The sequence below is a fragment of the Notechis scutatus genome, chromosome 1 (genome assembly GCF_049901735.1).
Source record: "Notechis scutatus isolate UNSWTSFEM ecotype Mainland chromosome 1, rNotScu1.2, whole genome shotgun sequence".
Lineage (NCBI taxonomy): Eukaryota > Metazoa > Chordata > Lepidosauria > Squamata > Elapidae > Notechis > Notechis scutatus.
The window spans coordinates 280,894,218-280,912,577 of NC_142009.1; the positions used below are offsets into that span (position 1 = coordinate 280,894,218).

An 18,360-nucleotide genomic window follows, 5' to 3' on the forward strand; every position below is an offset into this window, starting at 1 on the left:
AAATCAGGGCATACATAATTATGGGATCATTAGACCTGGAATGGCAGGCATCCTGAAAGAACCAAATGTGTATATATAAAATATTGCACGTCTTCCCAGAAGATTTTTAGTGGAAGTTTGTTTTAAGTGGAAGTGTAGAAATGGACCTTGCTGCTGTTTATATTAAGGGAGATTACATAAACTATACTGTTTAGGGCTCGAGCAGATGGTGAATTCTCAAGCCAATTTGAAGTGCTCTGTTATAATATTCAAATTCAACTATAGTGATAAAATGAGGTTTCAGGAGACTCACATTTTATAATATAACCATCTTTATAGAAAATAATCTTTTCCAACCTTTCCAAAAGTAAAAGAGCAAATTTAGGCCTGTCAGGATTTACCACTTCCATAGCTATAATTATTTAAAGCATATGTAAATAATAGGACATAGGGCTCTAGACATTTGGATTCTACTATTCTTACTTTAGCACCCTGATACTCTTTTTGAAGGAACTAATAATTTGTGCAACCAGAACGCCAACTGGGAAATTAATAGTTATATCACTGTTGAGCATTTGGGAATTATGCCTTATTAGATATGTATGTTAACATCACCCTAAGGATACATTTGATAAATGTACAAATAATAAGAATAATGTACACATGCATACACATTAATATAAAATGTAATACTCTATTAATAATCGGTAATAATGCTTTTTGAAATTTTAATAAGCATATAAAAATCTAGAATAAACTTGTTTATTTGTGGATTTTTACCTGACACTTACAATGGATAAACATGAGCATTTCTTTAATTTGCTATTCAAGATTTATTTTTGCTTGCTTTGATATGCATATTTAAATACAGCCTACGGCTAAGTCTCATTTGGTGAGGCTGGTGCAGGTGTTATGATAAACCACTCAAGGACACAAGATGGCATGGTGTTTTCTCTATGTTAACTCCTGACCATTGTTTTGGTCCTTCTTATAGCTGTATTTACTTTTGAAATACTTAAAGAGTATTTCACCTGAATGATTATGAATTTATAGCTTTAAAGATGTTTTAATTTGTTCTGGGCCAGAGCCCCTTTTGTGCAAATGACAGTTTGTGAAAAATAATTGATGTTTCAATGTTTCTACTTTCTGTTCTGTTCATGGTTATAGATAAACTGCAATATAGTAACTGTAGCAGTAGTTTTCTGGATCCTAACATGGTTGAAAGTTATATACTATGATATACCATAGCTCAAACTGAGGAAATGTCAGAGAAGCTAATATTCACAATGAGATTCCTATGTTCAAATACTATGTGTCTCTTTGTAGAACTGCATTGCTGAAAAATATAATTTAGTTTGTGATAAGAAAAGGCTTCATTCTGGCAAAAGTACTAGCTTTTATGAAAAAGGCAGAGTCTTTCTAATATTGGTAACAATAAAATGCACACATAATGTTATTTTACTGTACTGTTAAATACTGTTAATTCTTCTATAATACAGTAAGAATCAGTTGTCAAGGAACTTTGTTAGTCAAAGACTAGGATTCTGGTAGTTACGGAAAATTGCTATATTTGATGTATGCTGTGGCATAATTAGTAAATACAAACTCCATAATTATGGTTTGAATTTTTAATTCTCTCATATATTTTTATTGCACTCAAGTATTAGTTTTAGATGTGTAGAAATATGCTATAACTGAAATAAACCAGATAAAATACTTCTGTAGATATTGTTGACTTGTGCTTCTTAGGAATGCAATTTATCACTGTCACATGTATGCATATATATGAACTCAAGATTCCTCAACCTTGACTTCAGTTAACCATTATTCACATAGTTTTAAATGTATTTTTTAAGATTCTTCACAAGTAGTTAACAATTTTACACACACGCACACTTTCATAGAAATCCTATTTCAAGGGATTTTTCGCATAACACTAATAGCATTACTTGTTTTATTACATTTGTTAATGATCTGAGAAAAGGATAATAGAAAATGGCCTATACCTAATTTATAGCTGAGATCTTTCAAAATGGAAGTAAAGACTGGTAGCAGGAGGTTTTTATTCTTAATCTGCCTTGACTATGTCAGTATATTTATTCGTTATGTAAATGAATATTTGGAATAGATTTGTTCACACTATTTTTCTTTATAATAATTCACAGAACAGTTTCTATATCTAAATATTTTATACTAGACCAGTAAAGCAGGGTTTTCTAGATTTATATTGGATGATTAAAGCAAGAAATAGTGACTTTCTAGGAATGTACTTTGAAGATCAGTTTACAAAGTCTTTGTTAGTTTGTATCAAAGATGCTCAAGTCTAGAATTTACAAAAATTAGAATTTTAAAATGTTTTTGAAAACAGAGAGAGATCCAGCACTGATTGCTCCTCTAATTTAAGTATATACACATTCAGGATTTCTTGTAGATGTTCATACTTTGATCACAGAACCTAGTCAATAGTCAAGAATCTTGATTGATCTCAAAAAATTAGATATGTTCAAATTTAGTACATGGATGAGAGACCACCCAGAAACCCGAGGACTAATAACCTAGACCAAGCAGAGGGAAAATTCTGGAAGTCAAATGACAAACTTTCATATTTTTTGGCAAGACAATTCCATGTTTTCTATGTCCATGAAGTTACCAAGAGTAGGGCTTGATTGAAGGAGATTTTATATTTATATTTCATACGTAAAACTATTTTCACTTTTGAACTGGAATTAAATATGTCCTGTGCAGAGAGATCTGTAAAAATTTAAGACAAATGTGAACAATAATTGATGCCATATCAGAATGAGAAATATGTCATGTGCAATATTTTAAGAATGGCTGCATTTTTCTAGTATCCAATAAACACGTTAAAATAAGTAACTTATGGAGGTCATATACCTTTGTTGTAGTTGCTTAGCTTTGAGTTCTAGATTTTTTTTTTTAAGACATAAACAGCAATTCTTTCAAAAGGTATTGTCTCCAATGAACCACAAATTTGTGGAATGTTAGAGTTGCCAGGAAGGTAAGATCAAGTCTTAATGTCTTTATACTTTATTATATTTAGGACTGAGAACAAATTAACAAACATAACTGTGTACTTATATGGTCTCTGCTTCATACAGATTCTGTGAAGCAGTTCACAGTTGCAGTTCTATTTACTGTATCATTACAGTACAATCATTACAAACCTTTGGGGGGAAGGGGAAATTGCTTAAAAGTAATATTTTTCAGAAGGATTACTGAGAAATAGGTGGCTACAAGACTATACTATTTTCCAGTGATCATACTGTGTAAAATATACAAAGAGATGTAATCAGTTCATACAGTCAAAATAGTAGTCTGCTATATTGCATAGCTCATAGTGTGAAGCTTGCAAAGTTGCTGGTTTTACATATACCATACTAGGCACCTAGTATTTGTTATCCAAGAATAACAGATTTATTATTTAGCACATTATCTAACACTCTTTGTAAAATTATCTTGATTTCACTAAAATCCATTGTATACATTAAATTTGATACTATAATGCTTTGCCACTTAAATTCCAGTTGTCAGTATCTTAAATGTAAAAATTTCTCCTGTAGCACCTGGACTGCCTCATCAAGTAACACATTTACAAGTTAACTGAAATCAAACTACATTTATCTTGGAATTTGTTTATCTTTTGGCTTATTTTTACTAGTTCCATTGTGTAATGAAGGTGTACTGTACACGAAAAGTACTCTTTTGAACACTCTTCAATATCAATAGAAAAGGTATAACATCTTTAATTAGATAAAAGTCTGATGCAGGTAGAAAGAGTCCACTTTCATTAATAAGCAGGTGTAACTTTTCTATTCACATAGCTCACATTAGATCATTTGGAATCTTAAATGCATTAAAAACAATATATATATGGGGAGGTTTATATAGATTGATATGGTATAAGATACTTATAAAAGTAAGTACAGTGAAAGAAAATTACATTAATATGTGGTATAAAAAAGTCATCTCTTTTGTAACCTTCTTGCCCGTTTATTTGTCTATAACACTGATATGGAATCATATAATTTTACACATTTATATGTATTATTCTTGTAGATTTTATCTAAAATACATGATGTTGTTTTAATATGTATGTTATAAGCGTTGCAGTCTTATGGATAGATATGTGAGACATTTTACTGAACTAAGTGAGATTTATTTCTAAAAAGACATGCCTAAGATTGCACTGTTATAATACCAGATTAAGCTATTTATATTTAAGTGGGATTATGTTTGTGTTCATGTGTATATTTTAATCTGTGTATTCAACCTGTATATTTTCTTAGCAAGATTTTTTAATGAATGCATTGTTTATGCCAGCAGTTTTGAAATTTTACATATTGTATTTTACAATGTTTTAATGTGAGTATAGATTATATTTTCATAAGGTACCATGTAACAATCTTGTTCTGTAATATATTAGTAGCTGGAACCAACTTTTTAGGTAACTTATGTCATTCAGCTGGTATTTTCAGTACTATATGGATCATAGGAGATCTCATCTAGTTTATGGTTAGGCCTTAGATGAAATGAAATGTATTTAACCTATAGTCAAAATACCATGTCAACGTGTTGATGTTTTCATATACAAAATTGATTTATAATAACTAAATGCAATCTAGTACACAAGCTGTACTATACTATTATACTATGTCTTCTTAATTTGTTTATCCAGAAAGAGAAGGTGTTTTCCTATGAGAAAGTTTTATGAATGCCATAGATATGAGAGCTATTTTTATTTTTGCATATAAATGCCCATCAAAATCAATTGATTCTATCCTCCTGCTATTCACTGATTAGCATGTAGCAATATAGATAGGTAGACAGTTAAATAGAATATTATTTTGATATACAAGTAATTTCATAATGAAAAATTGAGTTGTACTACTATAAAAACAGTGTGAGATCAGAATCGACCCCATAGGGACCCCTTACATAATTAAAGTGATTTTGCCAGTGGAAGTTTGGGTTGTATAAGGAATGCAGAATTAATCCATCTGTATCTGTGTAAGCTGTCATTTACACAGAAGTTTGAGGCTTATTAAATCACTAACTTTGGAATTGTACAAGATGACTGACTAGTATTCAAGTATATAAACAATCACATGCCTCTGAGGAATGTTAATAAATAAATATTATAAAATAGGTCTGTGTTGAAAATATTTCATTTCTTTAAAAAAAGCATACAGGAGTTAAAACATTTAAAACTTCCATTAGATTTGCAAGAACAGCAAAACAGCAAAACAGTACACAGTACCTTTGCTTCATATGCCTAGAGACTCTTGTCCTTTCCATGCTCTTCTCTAGATTTAGCAAAATGATGGGCTAAATCGTTTTTTTTAAACTTTCAAGGGAAAAATACTGGCAAAGTGGCGTTTCTGTGAAAAGCTATATACATAAATGAGAAACAGTAGATAGCTGCAGAGTGATCTCCTGTGGCCCTGCTAGTACAAGCCTTCCCCATATTGTCTCCTGCTTTTATATTAATTACAACTTGCATTATCAGCTGTGATTCTTAGCCCAGCAAATAGAAAATACTGCCCCTGGAGACCTAGCTTCTTGTATCTATTTTCCATCTCCTTCTATTGTCTGCCACTCAGTATTACTGCTTTGCTCCTGGTAACACTGCTCTTTAACACAATTAGATAAGAGCAAGAGCAGTGCCATATTTGACTCCCAATTATTAAAACTATTGGGAATAGATACATGTGAACTCTGCATTCCATAGTACATGGCACTTCAGCTGGTGATTCAATTCAACATATTCATACTTTTTTACTGCTTAAATATGTGTCATAATGTTATGTACAAAGTTAAATAAATAGTTGCTGTGAAAGGTTATAATTGTCTTAATTCAATTCTTATGCTACCCATTTTTAAGCTATTGGTTGGTATAACAATTTAAAAAATATGAATGATGATCACAGTACCCCCCTCTCCTTAACATCTGCATTGCTACTAAACATTGGCTTCAGGTTAAATACGTCATTTCCAAAAGATAGTTAGAAAATGTGAGTTTACTTTTTGAGTAGTTTTTCATACGCTAAGTTGCTTTCTGAATGTTTCAGCATATTTCCATACTGAAGTTATATCTTCATAAGTGTGAAAGGTTAGCTTTTCTGGTTATAAGCTTATGTTCTTTTCAGCTCAGTGTGTATATATTGTTTGAAATGATGTATATGGTATGTGTTATTATCACATTTAAATTTAGACAGATTTTTTTATACGCTATTGAAATATAAATTCCTCAGGGCTCTAGTGGTTATATAAGAAAAGTTGATTCCAGTTGAATTCAGCATATAGATTATCAACATATCATTGATATGTTTGAATCATTATCAAAAAGTGGATTCACTAGAAAATTGGGTAGTCAAATGCCATATACAATGTGATGCATTTCTGTTCATACAAAGGGTCAATTTCTTAGTATCTTCTCTTTCAATTTTCCAGTTATTCTTCTCTCCTAAAATTTGCCCCAAAGTACACACTCTCAAATAAATCAGAGCAAAATGCCATGGTAGCATATGATCTTTTAGATGAAAGAAGTTAAATCTTTTGGCAGGATACTATTGGCCTACTATGTTAAAATTAGAAAGTTTAATTTTTTGTGCCTCTTAATCTAATGAAATAAATAAATAATCTGGAACCAAATTTATTTATATTAAATAATTCTATGGAAATATATATCCAGAATGAAAGATTTCATTGTTGCCATGACATGGATGAAACTGATTATTTGGTCATGAGTAATACTCTCAAATTATGGATATGATGCCATATTTGTTACAGTACTAATATTAAATGACTGAGTATACTTGTTGGCCAAACCTAATGTCAGACAGAGCTATGGAGCAGTTGGGAAGTTGAAGGTGAAACACAAATATTCCATATATTCTTCCCAATTTCCTCTACTTTTCTGGGAAGAAAAAAAGACAGTTATAGCCCCCCCGCAATGGCTTTCAATGTATGTAGCCATTGTACCATCACCCCTTCTAATTGAGATTGGACCTCTGAATCAATCAAGGTATAAAAAACAAATTATTTCTACTGCAAGAATTTTTCTCAATGTCCTTGTATAAACCAGAGACATCTGGTTTTTCAAACACTGTATGGTTTTGGTTAACATGTGCCTTAAAACTTAACCAAAATGTTAACTTGCATAAATTACTAAAATATTAATAGTGAGCTAAGGACTTTCAACAGAAGCTACTTTTAAGAAAAACTGAAGAAGATAACATTAACATTATAGTATCTGAAATATGTGTTCTGGGAAAATATTGTTTTATAAATTTTATAAAGAGCAGCTTTCAACATGATATTGGAGGACTAAATGCATGCCAGGCTATTGTTTTGTTACCTTTTTCATGTATTTCTTTTAACTCTTTATCTGATTACCATCCGGCAAACAGCTGACGCTGAGAGAGGCTGCAGAGGGCTAAAGTGCTCCTGTCTGCTGTTTGCCTTCAGCTTGAAGCTATTTGAGTGGTTTCCTAACTTAGAGATAAAAAGAGGAGCTCGTAGGCTCGATCTGTTTAATCGAGACTGCACAGAAACTTGCTTGATCGTGACATTTTATTTCCATATATAAGTTTTCTTGAAATCCAATCATCATTGCTTTTTTGAAGTAATTTTTTATATGTGTATACACACGTGTATGCATCTCTGTGTGTCTCCATATAGACACACATAATAGATATAAAACTGATACATTTCAGATTCTTTTAACATTTTCTTTTATTTTAAACTTTCCTGAGTTTGCAATATGGTATTGTTTTTATATATTGTGGGAGGAAAATATTAATTTGAAAAGTATTAATTTTAATTATAGCATATTGTTATTTTTCAGTGTGACTTTCTGTAAAGTGGAAATTGATTTATGCAAAAATGTGTAGATTGATGAAAAAAATTTAATGCAGTATTTCAATTTTGATTTATTTTTGTAGATTGTTCTACTGATCTAACTAAGTAAGAGAGTTGTGTAGTTATTATTAACTTTGTTTCCATTTATCTGTCTTTCACTGCTTAGGCATTTATGCCCATTCAATTTAGTGTTGGAATGTGATTATCCAGGCTGACTTGATATTTTTATAAGACATTATTTAGAACATGGTTTAAAAATGATATCTTGAGCTTCAGTTGCTAACCTGGTAATTAAGTAATTAAGCACTTAGTTTAAAATGCAATAATTTGGGGGGAGTCATTAAAAAGCTTTAATTATTGGGGCGATTTGCCATCTCCATTTTTGAACAGATTGGTATTTTTCTAAATTTGTAGATATAGTTTTTGATGCTGCTGCTGCTGAAGTTTACTACAAAGTAAATTTTGTTGCTTTTCTCTGTGCAGTTGCTTAGGGTTCATGATATTTCCCTGAATGTAAAATATTTTACAAAAGTGTTTCTTGTTAGGATGTGTTTAATTTAAGCTGTCATGGAGAGGTGACAAGCAATGGAAGTTCAGCTCTAAGTCTGATCTATTGCATGTGTTCTTGTTCTCTCCTTTTCTGCTGGAGGAAATTCCATCCCTTGCCTGCCTTCATGTGGTGCTGATAAAGCTTTTCCTGTACAGTAGAATTCCTGTTTTCCTTTAAGCAGCAGCAGGGTATTGGGAATGATCAGGAAAAGGGAGGAGGACCAGGAGGAGAATATGCTTAGTAAAGTAGCAGTTAACTGCAACTTTCAACTTTCTTCATGTATCTTTTAAAGTAGCAGTTCTTTTCAGGAAAACTGATGATCAATATTTTTTTTTTTAATGGGAATTATATTACTAGACTACTGTAGAATTAAGGAAGCTTTGCCAAATCTTCAATGATTATTAGTTCATGTATTGCCATTTTATATCAGATAGAAAGATAGAATATATTGCAAATGACTATTTAAACTTACATATCTAGTTAACCTTTAGCTGTATAATCTTTTAAAAACATCATCTTCCTTGTTAGGTATATTTTGTTTTGTTTTTATTTCTAATAGATGTTATAATAGAGAAAAAACAAGTTTTTTGTGTTATAATTATTAATTTCCCACACCATATTAGAAAAAAAGAATCCTCTGCTGCAGATTTGGTGGGGAAAACTGAAATAGAGAGATGGTAGTTCAGCTGTGTTTTTGTGTCTCTAGTGATATTTCATTATTATCACAACTAGACAGAAATCATATATTGATTTACTGGGGAATAATTGATATTGAATTTAATATGCCTTTATAGGCTAATCTATGGAATTATGTAAATATAAAATGTTATAGTATTTCCTTAACTGACCAACTGATTGTTACAAGTATAAAAAGTATACATTAAAATATTATTAGTACTGAACTTTATCATGGTGTAAATATATGAAAATGAACATGATTTAAATATAGTTAGTAAGTCACAATATATTTCTGTCCCTATTGAATCAAAAACAAATCTCATATCTTCAGGAGAACACATCCCAAGGTAAAAGGGTATAGGATTGCAACCTCAGTAACCATTTGCCTCTGAACAGTGTCTGAATTTTAGGAATATTTGCAAATGCTAACCTGCCTACTTTTTTTCTGGCTTCCCAACCTCCCTTCCTCGATTTGCTATTGGAATGATAACTGTGGGAAAAAATGGACATTCTGACACCAGAATCCTTCCTCTTGGAGAGATCATGATGATGCAACGTCAACACACTCAGCAGGCACACCAGGGCCTTCCAGTGGGGGCCATGCTTCCCAGAGTGGAGACAACAGCAGTGAGCAAGGTAAAAGGTCAAGCTTTTTTTTTCCCTGTGCAAAGTAGGCATGACTAAAATAACTTCAGTGTCTTTTATTATATCAGTACATCTGCCTTAGTGTAAACACATGAATGGCAGGCTTGCAATGTAATCAGCTATAACTTAGGGAGACACTTGTTTCCTTTTTTTCAACCTTCTTAGCAATTTTATTTTTATTTCAAAGCCAAATATCTAATCTCCAAACAAGCTTTGCAATAACAATTGATTAGTTCTGCCAATTCCTTTACAAATTTGGTTATCTACAGGATTTTCTCTCTCTGTGTGTGTGCGTGTGTTCGTGTGTGCATGTGTGCATGTGTGGTGTAAGTAAATATCATGGAAGAAATGCATCCCCACTGTGGTGCAGCAATTCAGGTTAGTCTCTAAATAGAAAAATAATACAGTCAACTGAAAAAAGGTTTTGCAAGCCAGTTGAAACCTTCTTAACTCAGTACAGGAAGAAAACAAAAACAAATTTGACTCATCCACACAAAAGATATGTGCATTTATTGAATGGTTTGAAACTAACAGTAGATTTTATACTAAAGTATTTTATTAAAATTAAGAATTCCTTTTGTAATGAGTTGCTTGTGGATTACCACATAATATTTCTACCTACCCTGATTTAATTGGAAATAAGTTAAGTTTGTATTAGTTATATAAATGACTAATAAATTAGTTATCTCAGATAACATTTTTAGGATTGTGATATAAGACATTGGCATTGTGCCTATCATAATTATAGTCCTATTTCTAACATGGTTAACATGAACATTTTATACACTTAATGGGACAATGATGTTCATAGTTGTTCACAAAGTCACATTGAATTAAATGGGATTTACTTGCTGTTAAATTGGGATTGGAATCCAATGTAACACTTTGACTTAATACTTCCAGTTTTCATAATCAAGGTTTTTAAAAATCATATTTAATTATTGAACTAAACAGAAAAAAATCCTTAAAGTTTATCTTTTTGCGAAAATTAAACTGGATATTTGTTAACATTCAGTGTTAATGATCTAGTTTTTTTTTCAAAACTGTCCTACATCTTTACAATATTGTTAACTTCGATTTAAGAAAATATATTATTGATGCCAATTATCTACATAGAAACCAAAAGTTTAGAGAAGATGTATTTGCCTTCATATGAGCAAAAATAGATTTGCTTTGTATAATTTGTCCAATAGATTTAGATTTTATATTTTGGATGTTTTTTAAAAGCTTACTCATACCAATTGCAATAATTTATTTCTATATATATGGTTATGTATATTTAAAAACAAATGAGTGTTGTGAATGTGCATAATACCTGAATGAACTCTATGATGAACTCACTAAATTAGATTAACCTTCATCTATTTACCTTCATCAGGAGTAAATTTTCATGTCCTAAAGCAACAAATACTCTGTGCTTGTTTATCTCTGTTCCAGAAATCAGGACTATCCTAAGTAATATTTGCCCTATATTTTTTCACTTCTATTTCCAAGACTAGAGGCAGTTGTGGGAAAGCTTAGATTAAGGTATGCAGCCACATATTACAAGGTGTGATTTGGGTCTGAGCCATGATGTGGCACAGTAGGTATTTAAATCTTGCCTCAAGGAATGGCCTTGGTTCAAATCACATGCAGACACAAGCTGCTTTGAACCATTCAGGAAAAATATCTTCCTAGTGACTTGGAGAAATAATCTGGATTGGAATGATGGAACTAGGAATTATATCTCTGCGTAAAAGGTGTCATACCAATTGGTTGTATGCCTGCTTTTTGTAATAAAACCAGTCATCTGTTGAATAGGCCCATTTTCTTTAAAAATAGTTTTTAAAAGGCTACTTTGAACAAGTGTTGTTAGTTTTAAAATTTTCCATTGACTTCAGTCAGATGCAGTAATGACTCAACAGTGTTTATATTATGTTCAGAAGGAAATATTTTTCATCTAAAGTGTGCTTTTCCCACCCTAGACAATTATCTTGTTACTTAATTTAATACAGCAAGAATGTGGGAATCTAAGCTTTTTTAAATTTTATGTTTAAATCTTCAAACCCTATTTTGCTTATCCTTAAGACTTGGCCAACTCCAATTCCATTGACTATACTGGGAATTAGTTGTTTAAAGGAATTTGCTATAGGATTCTAAAGGTAAAAACCTCCTCAAACTGAACATGGCTATGGTGATTTCATATACATACCCATGGAAATTTCTTGGCAACCAAAGCATTAATAATTTTTGGGGGGGATGAATTATATAAAATGGTTAGTGCTATATTACAATTCATGGATATCAGAGTTTCTATCTTTCTCTGTCAGCCTTTCTCATCATACTTTAGTCTTGTTGACTTCTAATATACTATTATTTGTTCTATACACATTCTGTGTTTATTTGTAGGCGTCACACTATCTTTTGCTTTCCCAGCTTTTATAGTTTGATAAAGCAAATATTACTGTATGTTATAAGCCTTAATGCATATCTCATTGCGTATATTTGAATCATGAGAAGATGAACAACACTGGAATAGAAATGTAGAATCTTCTAGATTTATGTTCCAGATACACATATGGTATTTGATAACTTGGGAGAACTTAAAGTTTATTGCCAAGATCATTATTTATAAATGAAAAAAATACAAAGAATATTTATATTTTATAAAAAAGCTACAGTGCACCCTTATAAAATGAAAAAGTGTGAAATGAAAAGTATTAATGGAGTGAATTTAAGTGCTGGTACTGGAAGAGTTAAAGCCTTTGAGCACTATTCAATGAAAGATAATATAATTATATTAGCTGGCTTCTTTAAGGTTTTTTTTTAAGCAAGTCATCTTAGTTTTTCAAGTAAACTATTCTATACATTGTAATAGTATAATGTCTGCATTAGTATTAGTACCACTTATTGCCTGACCATGGTTCAAATCATAGAAGCAAAATTGTTTCAGACAATATTATTTTATCTAAGTTCAAAGTTAAATATACTTGGGTTTCTTTTCTTGTATGCATTTATTAACTTGCTTATTTAAAGACTAGAAAGATTAATTAAATTATATTAATAGAAATAAAACACTGAAACATTTTACAAAGGAAGAAAACTAGGTGGGGGCAAGGGAGGAAAGAAACTGTTTTAATGGTATAATGAGGCCATCTTCCAGAGACTTGTTTTGTGTAAGTCTTGCTTTGACCTTTCACTTTGCTCAGGAGCCCAACGCTTCATTTTTCACATTCTTCCAATTACGTTAACGCTTCAAGCATTTCTGACTCCTAGTCAGCTAGCAACACCAGGCATAACTCAACACAGTGAGTTTTTCCTCCTCTCTGTAGATTCATTAACAGGTCACTGAGGTCCCAACTGAAATTTAAAACTGGCTGGTTCTGTTGGGTTAGTTGAGTTATGGAAGAGAAATAGCAGAAAAAGACTGTGAGAAAGGGAGGAGAGAAGGAAGACTCAAGATTTTGTTAGGCATTACTGTATATGTATAAAACCCAAATCAATCTTTCAAAAGGTATGTGAGCTTTATCATCCAACTACTTGTTTGGTAGAGAATCTGTATGTCTTATGGGTAATAGATTATCCTTTTTCTATATAAAACAAAGTAAAATGTCATTTGCAAAATCAAAATAAGATATTCTGTGTGTACTGTAGTGATGGTTATGATTTTCCTTAGATTTTTCTGTCCTTTATTAGGTACTTCAGATGTGAGCAAGTAAGAGTTATGTATGAAAATATAAAATCAGTCTGATTATACCTTTAAAACTGTGTGGACTTTCCATGTGGAAAGTCATTAAATAATACTTGCTATATGCTTGATCTAAAGATATAATAAGTACTCAATCTTCTAGTAGTTTTGTGCTCAGAAGGCCTCTCAAGATTTAGTAGGTTTTAAAAATACTTAAGAGCTATTCTCCTAGACCATCTATTCTGCTTGCTGAAGCTGACATGGCTTTATTATGTTTAAAACAAGAAATACAGTAATTGGAAAGCAACATTTTTCTCCTGATTCAGTAAGGGGAAAGCCACATGTGGAAAAAAACATTGGTATTCACAATCAGTATGATAACAAATGTGCATCTGGCTGTGTACTTGCACCACAATGTCCATTATTATCATAGATAGGATGAAATTTGAGGTACAGATCAGTCCTTTAAATTCCCATTTATTTTGTTCCAACCAATGAGGCTGAAGTTCCCTTAGGTAATGCTGAAAAAATTCTAATTGCCAAATCTGAGCTGAATAGAAATATAAAATGGAATTAGTCATATGAACACAATTATTGCAAGCTGAAGCAATTTAGTTTACTGATCCATTATGTAGCTACCTCATTCAGTAGTTCACATTGTGAATTTTTCTTGTATGTAGATTTTTTAAAATTGTTTTATTCCTTTTTATTTCCCCATCTAGTAATATAGGACAAGTATGAATAAAATATTTTAATAAATGAATTCATATTATTGCTGCTGACTATTATATATGTCAAAGGACAGAGTTTTTTCATGTACAATGTTTATCTTAAGTGGCTAAATGTGGTGTTTTAGCCTAACTTTTTTTCAGGGAAGAAGTAGCTTTTCCAAATTTGAAGTGTTTGGTTATTTTCTAAAGTTGGAGCTAGGAAATGTTTTCTCCTGCTAATATTGCTTCTGATAAAATTATTCTAATTTTAATTCGAGAGAAATTTCTTTGGATTTGAAAAAGTTCTTGGCATATATGCCATCAAATCAGGATAGAGGAATGTTCTTAAGAGTGTAAAACTAACAGAACAATTGTGTAGATGTTAAAAGCAGCATATGACTGAAAATTCAACCCAAATATGAGATTATATAAAGGTAAAGGTTTCCCCTGTCCAGTTATGTCTGACTATAGGATGTAGTGTTCATCTCTGTTTCTTGGCTGAGGGAGCCAGTGTTCTTTTCCATGCTCATGTGGCCAGCATAATTATATGCCGATGTGCACAGAATAATACTACCTTCTCACCAAGTTGGTACCTATTTATCTACTTTGCATGCTTTTAAACTGCTAGGTGGGCAGAGCTGGGGCAAGTAACGAGAGCTCAACCCATCATGCAGCACTTGGGTCTCAAACTTGGGTTGTCAGCTTTCCAGATGCTAAGCTCAGTGACTTTAAACACTGAGTCATTGTGCTCCCTCTATATAAAGTTATGTTAAAGAGAGGTGTATGTGATAAAGAGTGTGTCAAATTTGTATCTAAAATAGATCTTAAATATTACTTTGGGTAACTTGATGTTTTATTACTTGTCCGAAGTATGCTGGGAAAGATTATCTGCTCTATGATAACGTTCATATAACAATGACACACACACATATACATATACATCCCATGTTCTTTAAACTGATGCATGCTAGAAATGTCAGAGTGTGTTCATGATCATACACACTTAAAAGATAAACTGTCCTTTTTATATGTAACCTAAATATGTAACCTAAACCTATGTAAAATAACCAGGACATAAAATAAAAAGAAAGGACATACCTCACATTCTTAGGTGGTTATTTTTTATTTTTTATTAATCATTGAAACCTCAGCTTTGTACAAAGGAGATATTCTGTTTATGCATGTGTATCTGTGAATGTATCCAGCTGGGTATTTTCAAGAACCTAAAGATTTTTGGGCATAGTTTTGTTGTATGAAAATAAAGGATAAAAAGTTCTAATTCTCTTTAATTGCTATAATAATGAAATAATAAATGAACTAATTCTAATTACAGTTTTTGAAGTACTAACAAAACATAGTAAGATTTTACATTTATATTTTTATGACTAGAGCATTTTACTCTTTTTTAGTTCAAGAGCATGAATATTTTGATAACTCTGCAGCACTGTAAGTTGCTAAAAGATAGGACCCAATAGATACACCTTCCCCAACAATTCATTAATTATCTTGTATGATAATGCTTAATTTTATTAGTAAATGCATGCAACTGACCTAAGCTGGCACTTGTCATGCCTTGCAACAGAGGCAACATTCACAATAATATATCAGTAGTCACAATCCAGGAAACTGAGCAGTGAAGCATTTTTATGTCTAGAAAACATTGTTTCCTGATAGTAAAACACAGCTTGAAAAAAAAGCTGTAACAAATATTTTTCCAATGGTTGAGTTCTTTTATGCTGAAGTTTAAGTACATAAAGTTTATGTTAATTTATCTAAGTACAATTGATGTGATCAAAATTCATTTTAGAAATTGCACTGTGCAGGAGAAATACACTACTCCTGAATGGATCATTATTCCTATGTTGATCATTTTATGCTTTTTTTCAAGTAAAATAATATTTCTCTGCCTTTCTGCACTTTGGGTATCTGGATGGAGGATTCAACACACTCCTGGGCTGAGTGGTTTTTGTATCAAAATACATGGGTGCCAAATAAGTTGCTATGGAGTTTATTTCTGCCATGCATGGACACTAGGATCTGGCTTTCCAGAACTAAGTGTATCCAATGTCTTGTCCAGGTCCTGCTGTTCTTTCTTTTCCTCTGATGAGAAAGGCATGACATATGAATGAAAGCAGAGAAATAGATTTTACAAACACTTTTTTTCTTGTTCATATTGAGAGCCTGTTCTTGCATTAATCCTTTCGACTATGGATGGTAAGATTAAACTTCTCGATGTTTGAAAAATAATATTGCTCCTATGTAATAAGATGCTTATATATTGGAGACTATTGGTGAACCTTTGATTTGTTGTAACTATTTCTTCCCAGGCTTGGGTATTTTTTCTGGTTTAAACAATAGTGTGTATTCACCTGCAATTAATTAAAAAAACCTTTGTGTTTCAATATTTTGATATGCCAGTATAAAATAAATTGTCATAAGCAAAATGAAATACATTGTTTTAATTATTAGTTACACATGAGCAAAAAAATGATGCTGACATATTTGCAGTAGAATCATTGTAGTGGAGTTTTCTTTGCAATTCAGTTTTGTAAAATTCATTTTGTATATTTTACATTAATTGAACAATCTCTGCACTGTGAATAGGCAGAATTCCCAGAAATACAGAGACAGTTGGCCCAGTAACTGCTGAGCTCACACTACACATCCTGCATGCTAATTAACTATTAAATTGCCAGAACAAACTGAGCTAAAGACATTAGCAATTTATTAAGCTATCTACCTACCTTTTTTAAATTCTTACTCTTCATAACTTTATTTTGGTGCTCTGTATATTTCTCTCTTAATAATCACTTAGGTTAGATGTTTATTGTAGTTTTCTTGTACTTATTGTACAATTCTTTATTTATACTGTTAAAATAAATTCTCTTTCATTAAAATTAAAGTTGGAGGTTACTTAGCTCTTTAAATATGATTAATTTTAGCTGCTAGATTTACACTCATTAAAAACTGTGGGATGTTTAAAATAAAATAAAAATCCATACAAATACACATTTGAGAATGTTATTAATTATACTTAGGATTTGACACATTCTCTTTGTTCCTTCACATTCATGAAATTTCTAGCAGTGGAATATTATTGTTGAAGCAGGTCTTCCTTTTTAAAATATATCTAAATATGGTATGACAGATGCCAACTAGAATAATACCTTATCAGCTGTTTTTTAACTTTCTATTTTCTTACTGCTTTGCTGCTTTGCTAATCCTAAAATGGTCATTTATTATTAGATAAAACACTGTCTGTCTGTCAATCTAATCTAATCTAATCTAATCTAATCTAATCTAATCTTTATCTATCTATCTATCTATCTATCTATCTATCTATCTATCTATCTATCTATCTCTATATATCTATCTGGTTTCATTACCAGGCTTCTCAAAGAAAATAATTGAACAATATTTGATGTTCTTATGTGCACATTTGCTCATAAGTACAATACTTATCTTTCAAGATATTAAATCTGTCTCATATGCCCCAAACTGCTTGATACTTTTGCATTTCTAACTGCTCTATTATAAATTACTCTTAAAATCTAAATTCTTCCATAATTCAATACTTTCCCAAATGTTGATTTTTTTTTCTGATTTTCTGATCTTAACATACATTAAATTATTTTAAAAATCTAGTATTTGAGTGTCTGATTTTTTAAAAAGTTAACTTGACTAAAATGATGTCTCCTGATGCCTGTTAGGATTTAATTTAGACTAGTAATTAAAACTCATAAACAAAAGATAAACAATAAACCAGCTACATTCCCTGCTGTTTCATAGCTTTCTTTCCCAGATGTTCCAGCCTGATAATTTTAACACATTGAACTACTACCTACCATTAGTGTTATGGGCAGAAGTCAAAAACTAGCTAGTTTTGTCTAACTGTCTATTTTTTATCATGTAAAAAAGTTGGAAATTTCATTTGTGTAAAATTTAATTTGACTGTTACAAATTAATATAAAAAAGTTAGCTATTATGCTTCTGTATTTAAATTTATCTTAATTTTGCTTGCTGTAAATTATGGTTATCTCATAATAGGTGTCTCTTTTTTGCTTTATCAGTAAATATTGTTTGAGAGAAAGACTGTGACCGAGAGAGGGAGAAATGCTATTTCTTTTTACTGTGTTCATTCTAGCAACTAAAGAAATGTTGACAGTGGAATTTCCTTTCCCGAAAATTTCCCTCAGGCAACTTGGGCTCTGACCATTTTTTTTGGACCATTCTACTGTCAGCCATGATCT

At 31.4% G+C, this 18,360-nt stretch overlaps 1 protein-coding gene across 11 annotated transcripts in view; it reads left to right on the forward strand.

Annotated features, from left to right (window-relative positions):
- Positions 1-18,360, forward strand: part of MEIS2 (Meis homeobox 2) — a 223,847-nt gene that overhangs the window by 8,434 nt on the left and 197,053 nt on the right. For all 11 annotated transcript variants that reach the window (XM_087951748.1, XM_026664543.2, XM_087951752.1 and 8 more), the window contains exon 7: positions 9,610-9,724. In XM_087951748.1, coding sequence (XP_087807874.1) covers positions 9,610-9,724 — 115 coding nt within the window. The remainder of the gene's footprint in view (positions 1-9,609; positions 9,725-18,360) is intronic.